At 36.8% G+C, this 21,254-nt stretch overlaps 1 protein-coding gene and 1 pseudogene across 1 annotated transcript in view; both read right to left on the reverse strand.

Annotated features, from left to right (window-relative positions):
* LOC138155524 (sodium channel protein type 9 subunit alpha) overlaps positions 1 to 21,254 on the reverse strand; it is a 206,599-nt gene that overhangs the window by 69,903 nt on the left and 115,442 nt on the right. Inside the window, exons 8-15 of the mRNA XM_069080802.1 lie at positions 20,486 to 20,549; positions 19,396 to 19,537; positions 15,010 to 15,216; positions 11,904 to 12,191; positions 9,840 to 10,211; positions 7,175 to 7,307; positions 6,267 to 6,505; positions 156 to 329 (exon numbers count right to left, since the gene is read on the reverse strand). Of these exons, the coding sequence (XP_068936903.1) occupies positions 156 to 329; positions 6,267 to 6,505; positions 7,175 to 7,307; positions 9,840 to 10,211; positions 11,904 to 12,191; positions 15,010 to 15,216; positions 19,396 to 19,537; positions 20,486 to 20,549 (1,619 nt within the window). The remainder of the gene's footprint in view (positions 1 to 155; positions 330 to 6,266; positions 6,506 to 7,174; positions 7,308 to 9,839; positions 10,212 to 11,903; positions 12,192 to 15,009; positions 15,217 to 19,395; positions 19,538 to 20,485; positions 20,550 to 21,254) is intronic.
* LOC138155523 (fructose-bisphosphate aldolase A pseudogene) lies at positions 4,784 to 5,998 on the reverse strand (annotated as a pseudogene).

A 21,254-nucleotide genomic window follows, 5' to 3' on the forward strand; every position in this document is an offset into this window, starting at 1 on the left:
TCCCTTTCCCCATATCTTATAAGGTCATATTCTTAGTTTAACTTAAAAAGCAACATTTTATTAGGTAAAACAAAGTTCAAAGGCTGGGCAAACGCTACTTTAATTTTTTTCTTTCTCAAATGTAGAATACAAACATAGGTCTGGTTTGTACTTACCAATCTGAATGAACGAAGGACAGACAATCCTTCCACATTGGACAGGAAAAGCTCCACTAAACTAAGGGTCACAATAACACTATCAAAAATGTTCCAGCCTACTTGGAAATACTCATATGGATCCAGGGCAATGAGCTTTAGAACCATTTCTGCAGTGAAAATCCCAGTGAAGACCTAAAGGCAAACCAATATGTTATTCTAGAACCCCTAGAGTTCATACATTCTTATGTTAATAAAAAGTAGGACATATCTCTTGAGTAGACTTCACACAACTGGTGTACATAGAGTGGCCATGAAAGTACTCACAGCACTCCTCACTGCCCACATCATGGGCTTTGAGGAAAAAAACAATCCCCAAACCTAAAACTTTATACTACAGATGGTCAAATCTTCTGTAATGTCTAACAAAGTATACACCGTGTTTGTATGAATTAGGCAGTCTTTCTAGAAGATGACGAAAAGATGAAAAAAGAAAAGCTCTTGAGCTGGAAGGGACCTCAAAGGCCACCCAGTCTGACATTTCCATTTAAACTGGTGTGGAAATGGAGGCCCAGGGACTTAAAGTGACTTACCTAAGATCACACAGGTGATAAACACCAGAGGCCAGAATTGAATTTAGTGTATTACACTGCCTCCCTCTGACTGAGAATCACAAACTTTGATAAAATCTTATCTTCCAACGTGAGTACCTCTAGTGTTTTAAAGAACATTTCTGTGACAAATTTCTTATTAATAGATCAATTTGTAGAAGGGAGAAAAAAAAATTTAAGTAAGGTTACCAAATTCTGACAAAGAAGCACATTGCAAGACATCATTAATTCATGATTTTAGCATAAAAAGGGGAAATAGTGGATAAAGTGCCAGAATTTGATTTAAAAAACTTAGGCTTCAAGTCTTGCATCTGACTCATGAATTATGTGACCATGGGCAAATCACTTCAAGCTGATGTTGAGAAAAAAAATTATAAAGACACTTTTCTCATGAACCTCATGATTATTATTTGGTAAATTTATGCCAGCAACAATTTTTTTTTTTTTTATCACAGCCCCGTGTTGAGTTTTAGGGCTGTTTAAGTACTCAGAATATGTGCCTGAAGTCACTGGAAAGTGCCTTTCTCCATGGGACTCTTCTTAGTACCTAGGGAGCAAGGTCTGTGAGAATATAAATGGAATTCTTTCTTTCAGTTCCTCATTGGGAATCTGTGAGTTCTGAGAACCAAACTCTGTAGGTGTCACTACTTATTCTCTCACTCACTCACTTTGAATGCCAGGTCTTATTAATGGTTTAATCTTTTCTGTTAGTTTTTACTTACTCAGCATTATCTCTACATTTATTATTAATCTCTAATCAATTTATCTCTAATCTCTAGAATCCACTGTTACTATAATAAAAAAAAGTAGGTCCATTCCCTCAAATATCTTCCCATTTCTCTTTCCATATGAACCTCACTCTTCCTTGCGTGTGCTCTAGTCCTTTCAGCCAGAGCTAGAGCTAGAGAGCTAGCCTGAACTTTCTTGAAATGGGGCTGCTAAATTTTCAATGTGGGCATTTATATCTTAGAAATCAGCAAACACTATAGGGCTTGGTTTATCGCTTTGTCCATCATTTAGACTTAAGAATTTGATGGAGAAAATTAATAATATAGATAAAATTTAAAAGTGTATGTATTCCCCCCCCCTGAGAAACAGTTATTAAACATTTACTACAATAACCCTCACTACAGTACTTTCCAAAGCACCCACTGGAACTCTTACTCTATACTAAAGAATTTGACTTTAGCCTCAAACTTTCCCTGAAATACTCTTACCTTACTGAATGAACTGAAGGGTGGCTTCTCCAAGAAGACAACCTAGACAATGCTATTACAAGCCCTTCTTCCATCCTTCCACCCATGAGACCAAGAGGAGAGGTGGGTATACTTTTCCCCTCTGCTGCCATCAGATAGGAATATGGTTTTCTCACTTAAAAATTGCACAATCCAATCGTACTACCCTCTACCAATTCTCCTTGTCTCATATCATTCAGGATCTTCTAGGAGAATATCTTTCTATACTAACTTGAGCATCTCTATCAGCATTCTTTTCCTTTTGATCCCATTCCCTACAATAATCTTCAACAATGTTTAATATTAATGTTGATTAGCTTTCTAATTGAGAAGTAATATAGAGGGGTAGCTTTGCATTCAAGAAGACCTAGATTCAAATCCTGCTTCTGAAACACGTTAGCTATATGACTACAAACAATCCTCTTGCTTTGCCAGTGTCCTTGGGTCATTCTCTAAGACCATACAATAGAAATAAGTTGTCATTCAATATTGTTGGAGGAGACTTCCACACTGAAAGATGTGTACGATAATGAAAGACTTTGACCTTATATTTTCCCAATAACAATCTTCATCTCCATCCCCTTCAGTCACACATAAACATGGGTATATTTTAGACTTCATTATCTGTTGGGATTCTACCATTTCCAAGATCCTTAACTGAAATTCTACTACCGTGTTTCCCCGATAATAAGACACTGTCTTATTAATTTTTTTGGACAGAAAAACACCAGAGGGCTTATTTTCAGGGGAGGGCTTATTTTAATGAACATTGACAGCAATTTTAATAAACAGGTAAATGTGAACAAAAAATGTACCTTTATTCAATAAGCAAATCACTGGGGAAGAACAGGATGATGCGCTCACTGCTGCAGCTCTGATTGGATGCAGCTTGGAGCGCGGCGTGTGTTTCACCCGGGGGGGGACGGTGCATACAGAGGGTACCGTAATGTAGCGTGTAGCGCAGGGGATCACCTTCACTACAGTAGCAATCTCAATAGGGCTTATTTTGGGGGGAGGGCTTATTTTAGAGGAATCTTACACAGTAAGGGGAGGGCTTATTTTCGGAATAGGTCTTATTATCGGGGAAACACGGTATATGACCACAACCTCTTGGTTTTCTACTCATTCCACTGAATCTGCTCTTCAACATTACCAGGCCCATCAGTCTCTCTATTCCTCCTTTCATTCCTACTTCACTTGCTTCCCTAACTATTCATGACCCTATTTAATTTAGCTATAATCACTTGCCCTTTGGAACTTCTGTCAGTTCCACCTTGCTAATCCTCAACCATAAGTATCCCCCAGAATCTGACTTCTTATTTCCACTCAGGCCTCAAAACATTCTTGGGGAAAGTAATAATTGTGCTGTTATGTGCCTTATAAATATATGCTACACAATTTCAATTGAATCCTCACTCCGGCTTTATAGTCACTTTCTTCAATTTTTTTACTACCAGTTACATTCCCTAGGGACTGTTCTAAATCTTATCATCTCTCAAGGTCTCCATCCCAACTTCTTATACATAATCACAGCAGATGCCCTTGCCTTATAGATTTATATGTAAATTGGGCTGATGTAAATTCCTTCTACACATCTCCTTGTGTATCTCAAAATTTTGTCTTCATCCATCTTTTCCCTTCCTGTATTAGAGGAGAATGTGCTTCTCATTACCAAGAAAGTCTCTTCTGCCTTTGGTTTCCATTTTTTTCTCCTTCATGATCATTTTATTCTATCCTTCAACATCTCTCTCCTATGCATCTTCACAATCTTTCTCTCTCCTGACTTCTTCCATCTGCATAGTATAAAGCCACGTTCAGGTCTCCCCTATTCTCAAGACAAACTAAATAACACAAAGGGTCTCTAGCCACGTCCACTGCACTCCTCAACACCTCGCATATCCAAGACGTGTTTTGTTCTTCAAAACATAACTGAAGCCACTCTTTCAGAGGTCAGCATTTACCGCTTAGAAGCCGAATTCACCTCTCCGAATCACCCTCACTTGTGTATCTGTAGCGAACATCTCCGCTTCCTAAATGATGCCTTTCTTTTGCTTCTGAAATATTCTTCTGGCTTATTCTCCCCACTCCCTGAATGAGCCTTTTGAGTCTTTTTCCCTCCGTCATCCTCTTCTTCTTCCATCCTTTCAGAACTCCCCATAGTTTTGCCCAGTCCTCTCTTATTTCTATAATTCTTTCTCTTGATTCTTTTGCCTGCTCCCTCTTCCAGTTCTGTCCCTTTCCAATATATCTTTCATAAAGCTCCCAGATGAAACTTCCTCATTCACAGATCTAATATTGTCCTTCCTCTATTCAAAACACTCCAGTGACTTCCATCCTATTGCCTGTTGAAGAAAACTCAGGCCACTTAGTCTGATATTCTAGGCTTTCCACAAGTTGATTTTTCATTCTTGTTTCACTGTACTCTTTCCCTGCCCCATATTATCCTCAGAGTGATCCACCAAATCACCTCAGAATGTTCCTCAAGCTTATGCTGCCAAAGATGTGATTTGGAACTGAACAGAGTATTCTAGATTTAGTCTGAATGGTAGGGAATACTATGGAAGTGCCATTTCACATTACACACTACAATTCTATTCATTCATTAAACAGTGTTCAGGAATACAATTTTTAATTCTTTTAAAAAAAAAGACCAAAATTTGATGGTGTTGCCTTCAATATTCAGAGATAAATCTTTGCAATCGTGCCAGTTCAAAATTTTGTTAGTAAGTAACCAAATATTCTCAATCAAAAGACTAGACTCCAAATCTTTTTGTCAATGTTTTTTTCCTCATTAAGCAGTTGTTTATTGGAAAAAGTGGGCTGAGGGAGGGTCACTAGATTCACCAGAGAGCAACAATACCACACAACTTAGGAGTGATGGGAGAGCTCAGCACAAAGCTCTGGGGTCTCAGCCTCTTCCTGGACTGTGAGGGACGGCCTAGAGTGTTAGGGCATACCCAGGTGGAAGGCCTTGACTTAGTTAGTAGGCATGGTTAGAGACAAAGAGAGACTCTCTGGCTGCAGCTCCTCACTTTCCACTTGGAGTATACTTGCCTTGACCAGCTTGGCTATTAGTTGTGGCCCACTTAATGTATTTCTCTTGGGCAGCCCGGACATTTTCCTTCTTTCTACCCCAGGTCTTGTGGGCAGGAGGTACAGTCCAGTGAAAGGCAGTTACAGTTGCCATTGTGATCTCCTCATGTGAATACTTCTGGGTATAGGCATGGCCAGGGGTGACCATGTTAGGCTTCAGCATGGTCCCTTCCAGATAGACATGGTGATCATTCAGAGCTTTGTAGACAGCAACCAGGACCTTCTCAGTGACATTCTGACAAGTCTTCAGATCATGTTCTCCATCATACAGGATCTCTGGCTCCACATGGGGACAATGACATTCTGCTGGCAAATGCTAGCATATTGGGCCAGCAGCTTGGCATTCTCCATGATGGCCAGTGGGGAAGGTGTATTATCCCCAATTTCAGTACACAATGCCTCTTGGAAAAGTCAGCTCCATCCTTCTTATACTGGGCACAGTGCTCATTCAACCCATCCAGACCTTGGGTGGTAGTCTCGCCATTGGTCCCTGCCAGGGGCACTCCATCTTTGTCCACCCCATAATGCTACCCTTTGCCTTTATGACTTTGGGGAAGGGACAACCATCATTGGCTTTTTGGTAGAGTGTCTCATGGAAAAGGATAATACCTCCATTACAGGAGATCCCTCGATCATCTTCTCTCAGAAGCAACTGCCTATAGAGGTGACAATATTCCTCTGTGTTCTCACTTCCAATGGACTGCAGGTGCTTTGCAATGCTACCGGTGGACTCATCTGCTGCCAAGATTCCCTTGCCTGGAGAAGCAATTCGGTGGGTTATATCAGACAGTTCTTTCTTTTTCTCTGGTGTCAATGCTGCATATAGGAAAGGCATGTTTTCCTGGGCTGTGCCAGTAGTTTCCAGCAGAAAGTAGACTGCTTATGGTCGAGAACCGAACTTCTGTGCTCTCTGAATCTGAACATCACCTATTGAATGCAGGAGGGGCCTGTTTCTGTCAACATTCTGTTTATAATAAAGTCCAATACTGGTACTCAACAAATTTAAACAATTACTAATGGAGGCAAAAACCATCAGGAGAACACATAGGACTATGAGTGATGGATACATTAGGCAAAGTATTTGTATTACTTATACAGTAGGTCTATCTGAATTATAAAAGTAAAATGATAGGGGTGATAATCAGAGTAAAAAGCTGTAGTTAAATGACTTAGGGACATTGGGAAAGACTTACCAGGTTTCCCACATAAAGCACATTTTTGAATCCTTCAGTCATTGGGTGATGTTCCATGGCCATGAATAGTGTATTTAAAACTATACAAATAGTAATGGCAAGATCAATAAATGGATCCATCACAATTAAATGGATAATTTTTTTGAACTTCAACCAATGTGGTGAACAATTCCAGATGAGAAAAGTATGAGCAAACTTATACCACCAAGGTGGACATTTCTGTCTGGATTCTTCAAGTTCTGGAGAGAAAGAATGTGATTAAATAAAATCAGATATTTTATTGTGCCTTCCTTATTCAGCTTCTATATTTTGAAAGACATTTGAAACCAGGTTCTAATTTAGAATTTGCAGACCAAATAGTGCTATGCCAATTAAAATATAGTGTTATGCCACAAAGATCCATATATCATATTCTTTCCCTAATTGGTTGTAAATGTGTAAATAAAGCAAACCAAAACCAAAAAACAAAATACAGGTGCATTTACTTCAGGAAAATACCAACACATGGTAATGGATAGGAAATTAAGAATTCTTTCAATGGGAAATACTCAAATGCATAGAAAGATAGAGAATAGAATAAATAAAAGATAGATTTTTATTTTTATATCCAACCTAGGTACTGGGTTAGAATCACATATGAATCACAGAATCAAAGGGTTAGAAAGAATCCTGGGAAGTTCCTTGGTTCAGATTTGAATGCTTCTATCTTACCATTTTAATTTATAGATAAAAAGAGATGCTTCTTTTTTGGTGTTCCCTTCTAGTGTTCAAACTCTACATTGTCATGGAATTCTGCCTTTTATTATGGTTTTCCCCAATTCTTTATGCTACTGTTACAGCTGGTTTTAATTTATTTTAAAAACAGAGAAAAATGCCTGATAACTTTGAAGGTAAATATCATCACATACCTTCCATTGTGTTTGTTATTATGCTGGCGATGCTCAGTGCTCTTTGTCTGACAGCGGGATCATCCAACATATCCATAGAAATGTGGTAAGAACTGGATCGTCTTTTATTTGGGTCTATTTTAGTTGTGCCACCCTGCAAAGAAATCTGAACAATTAGCACCTCATATCTAATTTATCACTAACTCTAAAATAAAGGATAGGTCCTACTAATCTGGTTTAATCTAATTTGCCTCTCACCATCCCCACTGCTTGTCTCAAGTGGTTTTAAATAATTTTGTTTGGAAAGATCACAGACTATTTGCAAAAGATAAACAGCTAAAAGGTGCATGTTTATTTTTGGTCACTGGTTTGTTTTACAAAGAGATGGGGGACAGGGAGAGTGAAGTAAGGGGGACCTTCGTGATTTTTAAGAATTTTTCTCATTGAATTAACAGAATCAATGGGGTCCTCTCACAAAGGCTATCGTGAGATATTTTTGATCTGTCTTAGAGGGGTTGTTTGAGCAGTAATATAGCTAAGCCTGAAATCTTAGTAGCTATCCTTGCAGGCAAGAAAGCAGTCTTCTAAAGATATCCAATGCACTACAGATATATGCATCACGTATGTAGAGAGTCAAATAAGCCTATTCAGGCTGAGTAATCCAAGCAACTGAGCAATCAGGGGGACTTCAGGCTGTGGTTCTACAAATTCAGCTACAGAATTATAGTGAGGAAAGGTATCAGAAACCTCTCTATTTACATAACCCTTCAGCTAAACTTTCTGAAATTGTAGAATTTAGTGGTAATAAACATTTCAAATAATCTCCTTGTGTTAATGCAGATTTTCTTTTATCCAGATCATGATTCAAGCGGAAAGGTTATGTTCTTTTCTCATGCACTTTCAGAGCTAAGCAGCCTACCATGCCAGACTTTTCTTATTCATTGTATTCTTCATAGGAGCCACAGAATATTTTCCCCTTTGTTCCCTATATTTTTACTTTTACAATAATTTTATAGGACTTATTTTTTCAAGATTTACAAAGAAAATAATCTGTAATTCACTTATAACAAAAAAGATAATCTCATATAAATGATAAGTAAGACTAATTTTATATTGTAGAGGTTGTGCTCATCCTAATAAGCGAAAAAGAAAACAAAATACAACAAACCAAAAAAGTCTGACACTGGATATTTAAAATAATGGGATAGAGCTATCATGCAAGCATGCAGGAAATATTCTACCGAAAATATACTCAGAAACTCATGGTGTTATTTTTAAGGTCAAATGAATCAATGCTTAGTTGGTTCATTTTATTAATACTGTTAAAGTTTAAATGCAACCATAAAGAAAGTGTAATATTATTTTGAGCATGGCATATTAACATTTTCTTTTAAATTGATAAAAATGTATAATAAGCCACCTGAACACATGCATATTGGAATCTGGCAAGCCATGTAGTGATGTAGTCACTAGATATATTTGTGCTTTCTTGCATTTAGTCTTGCTAGGAATATAATACCACCTACTAACAAGCAGCATAAATGCAAGTAAGAAGTAAACAAAGTCTTGCTTTCTTGGTGAAAGTTATTGCTGATATTTAATGAGGTACTATATAGCTCTCAGAACTATTGAGCTCTATAGTTAAACATTTCACTCTTGGGTTTTCTCAATTAGAAAACCCCAGATGAAAATGCTTATATTTTCTTTTTAGGGGAAGCAATGCATTATACCATGCACTGGGATGTTTCTAGGAAATGAATTTTCTTCCTGGGAGGGGATTTGATTCCTGGAATGCAATCAGATTCTTAAGTTATAAGTGGTAGAAACCAGGCATGAAATAAAGACATTGGGAAGCTGGGAAATGATTTAAACTCCCTTTTCAAATCTGATGGCATTACCAATAGATGTTCTTCAAAAGTAATGATAGTTCGTTCACATTTCGATAGCACTGTAAGATTTATAAAGTGCTTTCCTTGACAAAAAAAATTGTGAGGTTGTAGAAACATGATTGTCCCCACTTTACAGATGTAGAACGAGATCTTGGCAAGTTAATTGATTTGCTCATTGTTAAACAGTTAGTGTCAGAGCCAGGATTTGAACCTACATCTTCTAGCAAAATTCAATGAACCTTCTTTATCTGCTTAGAATACACTTCCATACTATCATGAAGTAGCATAATTATAAATTTTAAATAACAAAAGAGGTAATATGGCATAATTGTCAACCTTGAGGTCAAGATGACATGGGTTTGAATTCCACCTCTGACACATACTAGCTGTGTGATTGTGGACAAGTCATTTAACTTTTCAATGCTCCCCTGCAACTCTAAGATTATACCTAACAAATGGCTGATCTGTATCAGTAAAGGGAATTTCCACATTGGAAGTTCCCTGTACTGATGAAACCACAAATCCAACTCTCTACCCTCCCTCATCATTAAATTGCTATTTAGACATTTGATAAGTATTATTTATATCATTCTATTTTCCAAGTATGCTGAATTGTCTACTTAAGAACTATGGGGCTTAGTGAAAGACTGACAGCTAGTGGCTTTTTAAAATAAAAGCATTGCAAGATCCTGGGATTGTGCAGAGCGATGATTCTCAAGAAGGCCCAATCAGCAGAGTAATCAGTTGATGCAACAGTAATTGGCCTGTCATGCCTGGAATATTCAAAACTTTCTTACACTGTCATCAGAAGTTGCCTTATCTATTATCACCTCTGGCAATAGCTGTCCATTAGGCAGCATGAGGGCTGTAGGACCATCCACCAGGGACACCACACCATTGCAATCCACGGCACTGTGCATCTTGCCATTCACTGGACGCATCCGAGGAGACCTACTGGCTTGGCTGATGCTACTACTCCGCCGTTCTCTGTGTATGTATGATACAAACAGAGATCCTCTTCTGCTTTCATTGTCTCCAAAAATACTGTGCTCGTCATCAGCAAAGTCAGTTTCGGATCCAATATCCTTTCCTCGACCCCTGAAGCTAAAAAGACTTGTTCTACTGCTGCGTCTTGCAGAAAGCAAGGAACCACGGATGCTAAGGGGGGACTGAAAGACATGCAATTATCAACAAATATTTCTGAAGCTCTTAAAATTATACACACGCATATATATATATATATACATAAATATACACACATAATTTTTATCACTAAAAATTAATACAAAGGACACATCCTTGGGTTCACTGAAGTAGGAAAAAATAAAGGTCCAAAATCAAATCTTTTTAACTAGCACTAGGAAATAACTCTTTTAAATAAATGGTGAGTAGAGTTCACAGAATCATAAATTTATAGCTGGAAGAGAGTTCAGATCATTTGGTCCAGTCTCTACCTTTTGCAGATGACACACCAGTTTAAATTACTTACTCTTCAATTAATTACTTCAATTACTTACTGTCACACACAGTGAAGTGGCAGATTCCAGATTTAAACTCAAATTCTCTGCCTTCAAATTTCAGGTTCCTCTTAATATTACATGGTCTCTGAGCTTAAAAAACAATTCTCGTAAACTTAGATCCATGAAGGTTTTTCTGATCAGCCCAGTGCAAAGCAGTCTTTCCTTCTGTACTATATATATATATATATATATATATATACATTGTCCATACCACTCATTTTGTAATTATGTGTTGCCTTATTACAGTTATCTTACAGATCTTTTCTACCAGACTTCTCTCAAGTTAATTTGTTTTTCTGCTACTCATTTGGATTGTGTGCTCCTTGAGGGTTATGAGAGAGAGAGAGACAGACAGACAGACAGACAGAGAGACAGACAGACAGACAGAGAGACAGAGAGAGAAGAAGAAGAAGATGAAGACGATGAGGAGGAGGAGACGTGAGAGAAAAGAGAGAGGAGAGAGAAAAGAGACAGAGAAAGAGAGAGAGGGAGGGAGGAGGTACCACTATATTTCTAGTCATTCAGGTTGGAAACCTCAGTTATCTTTGACTTTTACCTTTCTCTAACCTTCCATAGCCAATCAACTGCCCAATTAATTCAATTCTTCTTCCACAATTTTTTTTTTCATATGCATCTTCTCTTTCTAGAGAATCATGCTGCCATCATCCTAGTTCAGGTACCTATACTACAACATTAGTTTTCTACCTTGTATTTTTGCCTCCAGTCTATTCCTTCTTTAATATATCCTTTGTATGACTCTTCCCCAATTCATTTTCCTAATGAACATATCTATGTCATTCCCCTCCTCAAAAAAACTACCAAGGCCTCTCTATTACATATAGGATAACAAGTAAATTCATTAATCTGGCATGTAAAGCTCTCTGCAGTCTGATTCCAGCTTGTCCTTACAGTTTAATTCTCATTATTCTCCTTCACATATTCTATATTCCAGTCATACCAGATAAAAGTAGCTGGTCTCTGACCTGGACATGAGATTCTAGCATTTGTGCAGGTCATCCACTGCATCCTTGTCTCTACCTGTTAATATTCTTCGAGGCTCAGCTCAGAACTCATAGCTTCCATGAACCCTTTTTTATGATACTAGGTGCAAGTATTCTGTTCCTTCTCCATTTTTTCCAGAATATACTGCTTAAATTTTCTATTTGTTACTAGATATTTATCTGGGATGCACCACACGTATGACATATCAACAGGTAGAATGTAAGGTAGTTGAGAATGGAGACTCTGCCATTTTTGGTCTTTGTATTTCTAATGCCTGCATACAGTAGGCATGTAATAAATATCTGTTGATCAATGAATGAATGTTTAAGTAGGTGGTACCTGATTGGGAGAAGACATCCTCTTTTCTCGAGATCGTCTATGTCCTTCAACACCAAGATGGGACCTAGTCTTCCTGATACACTCATCTGATTCAGATTTAGATAGCTTTTCATTGTCTCTCTTTTCCTCCCCACTGGATTGTTTCTTCTGATTCTTTTTCCTTCTTCGGTTACGCCTTTCTTTAGCACTCTTTGAGCTCAATTTGGATGTTTCAGAAGAACTTTCCGAAAGTCCCATAACTTTGCCTCCACCAGTACTCATATACTCATCTGCTGCTGCTACTATTGCCTGTCAGGTCAAGAGGAGATTAAATAAACAGAAGTAAAAACAAGAAATTTCCAAAAAATCAGTGATAATTATAATAATAATAACTAGCTTTTATATAGCACTTTAAGGGTTATGAAATTCTTTACAAATGTTATTTTATCCTGACAACAACTCTGAGACATAGTTGCTATTATTATGCCCATTTTTATAGATGAGGAAACAGAGAGACAGCAATTAAGTGAGTTACCCAGGGTCACACGCTAGTATGTTTCGGAGGTAGGATTTGAACTCAGGTCTTCCTGACTCCCGGTCTGTCCACTATGCCATTTACCTGCCTGACATTTGCACAGAGCTTTAACATCTATAAATTACATATAATATCTCATCTGATCCTCACCCTTCTCCCCTAATACACTTATGAGGTAGATACTACAGGTGTTATCTTCTCATTTTACAAAAGGAAACTGAGGCTTTAGAGGAATTAAGTGATTTTCCCAATGTCACACAGTTCATGAATATCAGAGGCAGAATGAGAACCCAAGGTCTTATTTCATACTTAATGATCTTTATGCTTTACATAGGCCAGCTCCATATAATAAGGACTTGATTCTCTCTCACAGAACCATAGATACAGAGATGGATAGGATGATAGAGGCCATTCATTCACTCTTATAATTTTGTTTCATAGAAGAGACAACCAAAGCCAGGGAGGCTAAATAACTTGTCCAAGGTCACATAGGCAATAAGTGCCAGGGGCAAGATTTGAACCCATGTCCTCTCACTCCACAGCCATTGATATTTCCACTGTACTATGTTTTCTTCCTCGGGTCTTCAAGTCTTCATGGATTTTTTATTTCGTTGTCATGAAATAAAAGATCTTCCCATGATTTAGTGGATGGTCTGCAAGAGTTTCAAGTGGACCAAAGACTCATCACCCCATAGCCAACAAGATGATTATCCTCACTTCCAAATTTAGCTAGATTGGTCATAAAACAACAAATATATGTCTGCCACTAGATTTGTACCTCAACATCATTCAAGAGATTTGGGATTTACTAGAGGTTGGACTCTATTAGTTGGAATCCATTGTTCTTTTGGTGCCAAATAGAGGCACCAAAATAGGATTTTAGTGGGAATTTGATTATAACATGGGCTACAATCACATTTTTTTGTTGTATAAATGATATGCTGCAGCCTGTTTCCAACAGAATGAACTAATATTATAATATAACTGAGTACTTAATAGTTTATCACTTGTATAATTGTATTGAATCACGTTTGTAGAATAGATAAAATTTTTTTGCTAGCTAAAAATTATATATTCATTAAAACAAGTTCAATTCAAATAATATTTCTTTTTTTTTTAAAGCAATTGGGGTTAAGTAACTTGCTCAAGGTTCCACGGCCAGTTATTTCTGTGTGGGTGCCAAGTATCTGAGACCAGAACCGATCCTGGGTCTCCTGACGCAGGGGCTGGAGCTATTATTCACCACACCACCTGGCTGCCCCTCAAATAATATTTCTAGTACACATAATGAACATAGGTATCAAGAAAAATAAATTAATATAGAATATAAAGTCTAGAATTAACTGATAATAGAAATTCATTATTGTAGATCAAGGTATCTGTGGTTCTTAAGGAAATCTTAGAAATTTTAATTAACAACTGCTATGAGGCTACAGAAAAGTTTACACCTAAATCATTTGGGAAATTTAAGCCCCAATGACTAGAAGGCAAGAAGTACCCTGACAATCAGTCAATCAATCAGCCAATAAACATTTAAGTAGTCTATAACAAATAATATCAATTAATTATGATATTAATATAATTTAAAATAATAAAACTAATAAGCAGAAGTAACCACTGAGTGCTAGGAACATGGCATATAAAGAAAGGTAAAGACAGTATCTGCCATCAAGAACCTTACAACCAATTTGCCAACAGATATGTAAAAACAAACTAGAAAAAAGATAAATTAGAAATAACAGAGTAAAGGCCCTAGAATTAACAGGGATTGAGAAAGGCTTCCTTTTAGCTGGCACTTGAAGAAAGCCAGGGAAGGTAGAGGAAGTGAAGAGTGAGAACACTCCCTGAATGGGGGTACAGTAAGTGAACATGTCTGGAGTCAGGAGATAAAGTTTCATGTTAGAGGCATCACAAAGAAGCCAATGTCACTGGTTGTGGAGTAGGAGGGGGTGGTGCCAATGAGAGGGGAGGCTTATAATTAGTAATAAGCCTGAGGGAGGGGCAGGTTAGGAAGGACTTTGAATGTCAAACAGAGGATTTTACATTTGACCCTGGAGATAACAGGGAACCAGGGGATTTTAGTGAATACGGTAGGGTAGGGGAGGAACACGGTCAGATATGGAATCTAGGATGGCCACTTTGATAGCTCAATGGAGAACAGACTGAAGTGATGTATACTCTAATAAGAGTAGCCAGAAACTGGGGAGAGGCAATTCTTTCTCTAAAATATCCTGTTTCCTTCAAATTGTATTTCAAGCACAGTGTGAGTTATAATTCAATTTAGGGGAAGGAATCCATTAGATAAATCTTGTTTGGGGGTCAGGGAATAGTAGTTCAGGAAGTAACTTCAAAAAATTAATTAATTAATTAATTAATTTTGAGTTTTGGAGGGGGAAAGGTAGGGCAACTGAGGTTAAGTGACTTGCCCAAGGTCACACGGCTAGTTTTTGTATTAAGTGTCTGAGGCTGGATTTGAACTCGGGTCCTCCTGACTCCAGGGCCAGCGCTCTATTCACTGTGCCACTTAGCTGCCCCAGGAAGTAACTTTTAAGATGCCTATTTCTAGGAAATTTTAAGTTAGATTTACACTACCTCTGCTTCCTCTTGTTCTTTTTTAAGCCGTTCTAACATCTGCTGAAATTCCAACTCTTTCTGCCGAGCTTCTTCCATGGTTGCCTGGTTCTGTTCTTCATAGGCCATGGCGACTACAGCCAAGATCAAGTTTATCAGATAAAATGAGCCCAAGAAAATCACCACGACAAAAAATATCATGTAAGTCTTTCCAGCAGCACGTAGGGTCTGGAGGAGAAGAAAAAAAAAACATAGTTCTATTTCAGTTCAATTTATAATTCATTTATAATTCATGCATTACACACCTACCATGTAGAGAGAGGCAAACACAAAACTAAGGCAGGATCTGTCCTCAAGGAGATTATACTCTGCTAGGTATAGAACTAATACAGCAAAGTTTTGTTAGCAAAAATCATTTTTATCCATAAGAGGAAGAAAATCAACACAAACACAAGCAGTTTAATATGTCAATATGCTATAATTTCATGTTAGGTGCTTTTCTAGGAATAAAGTAAATATTTCAAAGAAAAACTACTAGTACTAAAACAAAAATGTATATAGCACAAACATCTGCCCACCTCTCACATAATTACTGTATTCAAGCATAATTCTAGAGTTCTACGTTCTCTGGGTTAGAGAAAGGTGGTCAAAATCAGGGATCAAACTCAGAGCAGGCACCCCAAACTCCCCTGCTGTGTGAGGAAGGAAACAGCTTAAAATGTACTTGGTAACCATTTTACAGGCAGGTAGGTGGCTCAGTGGATAGAATGCTGAGCCTGGAGTCAGAAAGACTTATCTTCTCAAGTTCAAATCCATCCTCAGACATTTACTAGCTGTGTGACCCTGGGAGAGTCACTTCACCCAGTTGCCTCTGTTTCGGCATCTGTAAAATGAGCTAGAGAAGTAAATAGCAAACCACTCTGGAATCTTTGCTAAGAAAACCCCAAATTGGGTCATGAAAAGTTTGATATGACAAAAAAAATGACTGAACAAAAAATTTATGAAAATATCTTAAAAGGGAGGTAATTGGGTAGGTATAAGTTGGGGGAAAAAAGCCATGAAAATATCTAAAAGATGGCGTATAGGTACTCTATAACTAGATGGTTTAAAAAAAAAAAACAGGGCACTGGGGTGGTTAGGTGGTACAGTGAATAGAGCACTGGCCCTGGAGTCAGAAGGACCTGAGTTCAAATTCGACCTCAGATGTTTAACACTTACTAGCTGTGTGATCTTAACCCCAATGCCCTGCCTTCCCCCTCCAAAAAGCAAAAAAAAAAACAAAAACAAAAACAAAAAAGCATACACATACACAACCAAAAAACCAGGGCACACAGACAGGGGAGGGGGGATAAATAAACAACATTAAACACAGTGATGAGGTGGTTTTTTTGTCCCCTCTCTGCTATGGAAACATCTTAATTTTATTTGCTGATGATCTGCTCTTCACTTTCTCCCCACTCCCCAATACATATGAACATTCAGAAACCTCTTTCTATTCTATATCTTTGTTTTAAACCTCTGTGCACCTAATAATTAGTACTATAGAGTTAACTTTAGTAGGCTATGTCAGGAAAAAAAAACATTTTTATGTAATCTTGAATTAATATTCAATCACTAATAATTACATTATGGATAACATCAAATTGATACAGAAGTATATTAAATATAAAATAACAGCATGGCATAATGCATAGAGATTGGGCTTTAGAATCGGGAAGACCTGAGTTCAATTACAGCATCTAATATATACACTGTCTATGTGACCTTTAACCCAGTCACTTAACACTACCTAGGTACTTAATCTTTCAATAACCCAGGTAATTTTTAAGACTGGAATTTAAAAAGAAGTCACCAATGTTTATAGATATAGAACATTCCTCACTAGAAGCTCCCAACACATACGATATCATAGGCACAGCAAAAACAGAAAACCTAATTTATACTATTTTAATTTATATGCTACTTCCTGTATCCCACAAAGTTTAATTTATTAGATATATATAAGCATGAAGGAGATAGTGACTAATTAATGCTCTGATGTTACTCAGGTCTCTCACTAATATATCAGATATGCAGTGAAAACAAAATGTCAGAATATTTTTGTCATTTTTACTAAAACTTTTCCAAATTAAAATTAACTGGTATTTTTTAATATATAAGATACCACATAATAAACTAGATTGTCCCAGAAAGCAAAGTATTTCCTAGCATTCAGTCAACATAAATTTTGGAAGTTATAAGTACTAAAGTAAAATGAGAAGTAGTAATTTACTAATTAATCATGTGACAATAATGTACAAAATGGTACTCAGTGTATAAGACTGCCTAGTTTTCCACTCTACTGATGAATTCAGTTGGGGTCATTTCTAGTCCAAATCTATTCTGAGTGAGTCTGAGAATCTTAGACAGAATCTAACCTCTGGTGCTTTGATGCTTACAGAATTGAATGTCCAAATATTTTTAAACTAGAATTTCCATATAAGGGGAGGGTGTCATTCACTCAATATTTAGTGACTTATGTGAATTGTATTAAGGAGGAAATTCCTTACTACTATTCTATAAGAAATGATGAGCAGATGAACTTCAGAAAAACCTAGAAAGACTTATATGAACTATTCTGAATGAAATGAGCAGAACCAGGAGAACATTGTACGCAGTAAGAGCCACATTGTATGATGACTGACTCATGATGGAAATTGCCATCCACATCCAGAGAAAGAACTCTGGAGACTGAATGCAGATGGAAGCACACTGTCCGCTCTCCTTTTCTTTTCTTGTTTTGTTTCTTCTTTCTTGTTGTTCCTCCCATTAGTTCTAATTCTTCTTTATACCATGATTAATGTTAAAATATTTAATATGAACATATAAGTAGAACCTATATCAGATTGCACATAGTCTAGGTGAGGGTGGAGGAGAAAATTTAAAACTCAAAATCTTGTGGAAGTGAATGTTGAAAACTAAAAATAAACAAATTAATTAAAAAAGGAAGGAAATTCCTTAAAACCAATATAATAATAATAATACATAATAATAATAAATTTAACTTCCTTTCAGGGCACATTACAGTGGATTTTTCAACAACTTTGTCATGTTATCTATTGTTCCTTCACTTTGTTATAAGTTATACCACCCAAGTAAAACTAGAATTACCACTGATGTTGAAACTCAGAGCTGTAACTAGGGTGAAGCTAACTAAAGTTTCCAATCCATTATTACTGATCTTAAAGTTCTGCTGCAAATGTATTGGATGAGGAATGGGAGTGGGTGATTTTTGTTTTCCTTACCATTTTACAAAACAAAAACCTTCATTTTAAAAGTGCTTTGGGGGATACTCTGTTTGCTAATAATAATGATAACTAGTGTTTAGATATCACTTTAAGGTTTGCAAACACTTTACAACATGATCTTGGAGGTGGTGCTATGATTATACCCATTTTACAGATAAGAAACTGAGACTGAGATCCTGTAGCTAATAAATGCCTGAGGTAGGATTTGAACTTAGGTCTACCTGCTGTACTCTATCCACTGTCCTACCTAGCTGCCTAAGTGACACAGTACATATTCCGTTTCTCAAATTTCATTCCTAGTAAGTTTCCAACTATGTTATACTAAGGTAAGAGAATATTAAGAATTTGAAGGACTTGAAAATCACAGTCCTCAAAAGAGATGAGAAGTAGATCCCTTTTTCTAAGAATAAGGGCTCAGAAAAAAGCTCTTTATTCAACTCATTAGTATTGAAAGTAAAACCAGTCTAATTTTAATGAGATATAACTACAAAAGACTCCAGATGGAAAGGAATATTCACAACCAGAGAAATAACTACAGAGTCTGCAGATTGAAGCAAACTATTTGCTCTCTCGTTTGTGTTTTGTTTTATCCCTTCTTTTTCATTGTTCAGCCAGTGGTTATAATCCTTTACAACATGACTAACATTCAACGTGAAGGTATACTTGATTACATGCTGCTATGGTGGGGAGGGGTAGGAGAGGGAGAGAGAGAAAATTTGAAATTTAAGAGATTGTAGAACTGTAAACTAAAAGTCAACAAACTAAAAGTAAATACAAAGACATAAATTATTAAAAAAAAAACAACACTGAGATGCCAGTAAGGAATATAAATTCCCTAATAAACTAAATAAGAGTTTTTGAGCTTGTCAAAAAAAAGTGAAAATTCGACCTTAAAATTCCATAAAGTACCTTTCTTAAGAATATAACCAGTAGGAGTGGCTCGGTCCAGCATCACACACTTAACACAAAAACTAGCCTTGTGACTTTGGGCAAGTCACTTAACCCCAATTGCCCTCCAAAAAAGCAAAAAAAATAAAAAAAGAATACAATCAGGGGAATCAATTTCTTATCCCTTCTATGTCATTTACAAAATACAGTGTTTGCTTCACTAGGCTCTTACCTGTTGGTAAAGATTTTCCCAGAAGTCTTGAGTCATTAATCGAAATAAGGCCAAGAAGGCCCAACTGAAAGTATCAAAACTTGTGTAGCCATAATCTGGATTGGCACAGGCTTTCACGCACATATATCCTTCTGGACACTGGCTACATGTAAAAAGAGGTATTATATTTTAAACTGTCTTCAGAATATGTTCAGGGCCTTGGTAATGAATACCTCAGAATAAGTATAGAAATGCAAAATCTCTTTCCAAAGCTGGAAATCTGCTAACAGCTACATAGGATTTAAATAAATTTGCCTCTTACCCAAAGCAGAACCCTAATAGCAAAAGGTTCAGAGTAAATTAGATATGAAAGTGATCTATGCCTCATAAAGATGCTCAAGTAATCAATTTCCCTTATGAAGGTTCTTGTCAAGTCTTTCAATTTCCTTAAAGTTTAGGCCAGCAGTCTCCAGCATAAGCTGGGAAAGGATTCAAATATAGGCCTAGTACCAGACTTAATGTATTGAAGTGCATTAAATTTTTATGAAGCTGCCCTTGACTACCAAATGTCCAAGTGCTAAGGCACCCAACAGCAAGACAATTCAACAAATTGATTATGTGCCTTCTACATGTAGAACACTATACAATCTGTATAAGATGGAAAAAGCATAAAACCATGATCTCTACTTAGAAATGTCATTAAACCAAAGCTATATTTTCTACTTGTTTAGATCAAGCATAGCTTTATGACAGTCAGGCCCACAGAAGCAATCTTTAAATCAGGGCAGGAAGTGGGAAGAATAATTATAATTATGCTAGACACCATCCCATTTCTTTCCAGGAGTGTCTAAAACCACATCACTACCTCAGACCACAGGATTCTGCCCTGCTTTCTCAGCCCTCCAAGGAAAGGGCAGAAAAAAACATAACAATAAATTAAGGAAGATAATTTATATCTTATTTCAAGCATTGCTTAGATGTATAATTTTCAAGCATGTTATTTTATTATTTTTATTCATTAGAACCTTAGATGAATGAAAGAAACAGGGACCTGGTCATTGGATCTGGTTCCCATTTGTAGCTTGTGGAGCAAAAATTCAGTGTCACTTACCCTGCATCAGTGCCATTACCACAAAGAAGAGCATCCTTTTGTCCATCCAAATGATAGAAATATGCTGTTTAGGAAGAATATGAAAAAGAACCTTAACTAATAAGTTGCAGAGTTAATATATCATAAAAGTATAGAGATGGAAGATGCAAGAAGGAAGACATGAAACTGGAAAAGTTTTATTTTCTAAGGTTGTGATTTCATTTTCTTTTTCCTCTTTGGTGATATTTATTCGTCAGTCTCTTTCCTCAGGTCTATGTGTGTATGGATATGTGTACATATAAACACACATTAAACATACATATGCACATTTCACTTGACTATATACACGCCAATATGTGCATAAAAATGTGAACAGTCTTTCTACACACATACATGCACATAGTTCCCTATACCAACGAATTCACAGCTCCAGTCTCTGTGTCTACAAGTTCTCTCCTTCCATGCATGTATGTGTATGTATGTGTTTGCATGTGTGTGCATATATTTGTATATGCACATGTGTATGGTTATTTATGCAATTTATGTTATATACTATATAATACTGGTATATACATATGTATTTCTATATTCTGTTCATACACATAATTCATTTGAGATTAAAGAGGCATGAGTGAGAATGAGAATGAACTTTTGAAGGTAAGGAAATCCCTTCTACCAAAACAGGTTATATTGGTTATACAAGCTATGACTTCTTTTTGGCAATAATAGTCTTAGAGATTTGTCTAGAGCAGTGAAAAGCTAAGTTACTTTCTCAGGGTAAAACAGTCAA

Source organism: Petaurus breviceps, unplaced genomic scaffold (genome assembly GCF_028583685.1).
Source record: "Petaurus breviceps papuanus isolate PSGF00001 unplaced genomic scaffold, PetGlider_PUasm1.0 91133, whole genome shotgun sequence".
Classification (NCBI taxonomy): Eukaryota; Metazoa; Chordata; class Mammalia; order Diprotodontia; family Petauridae; genus Petaurus; species Petaurus breviceps.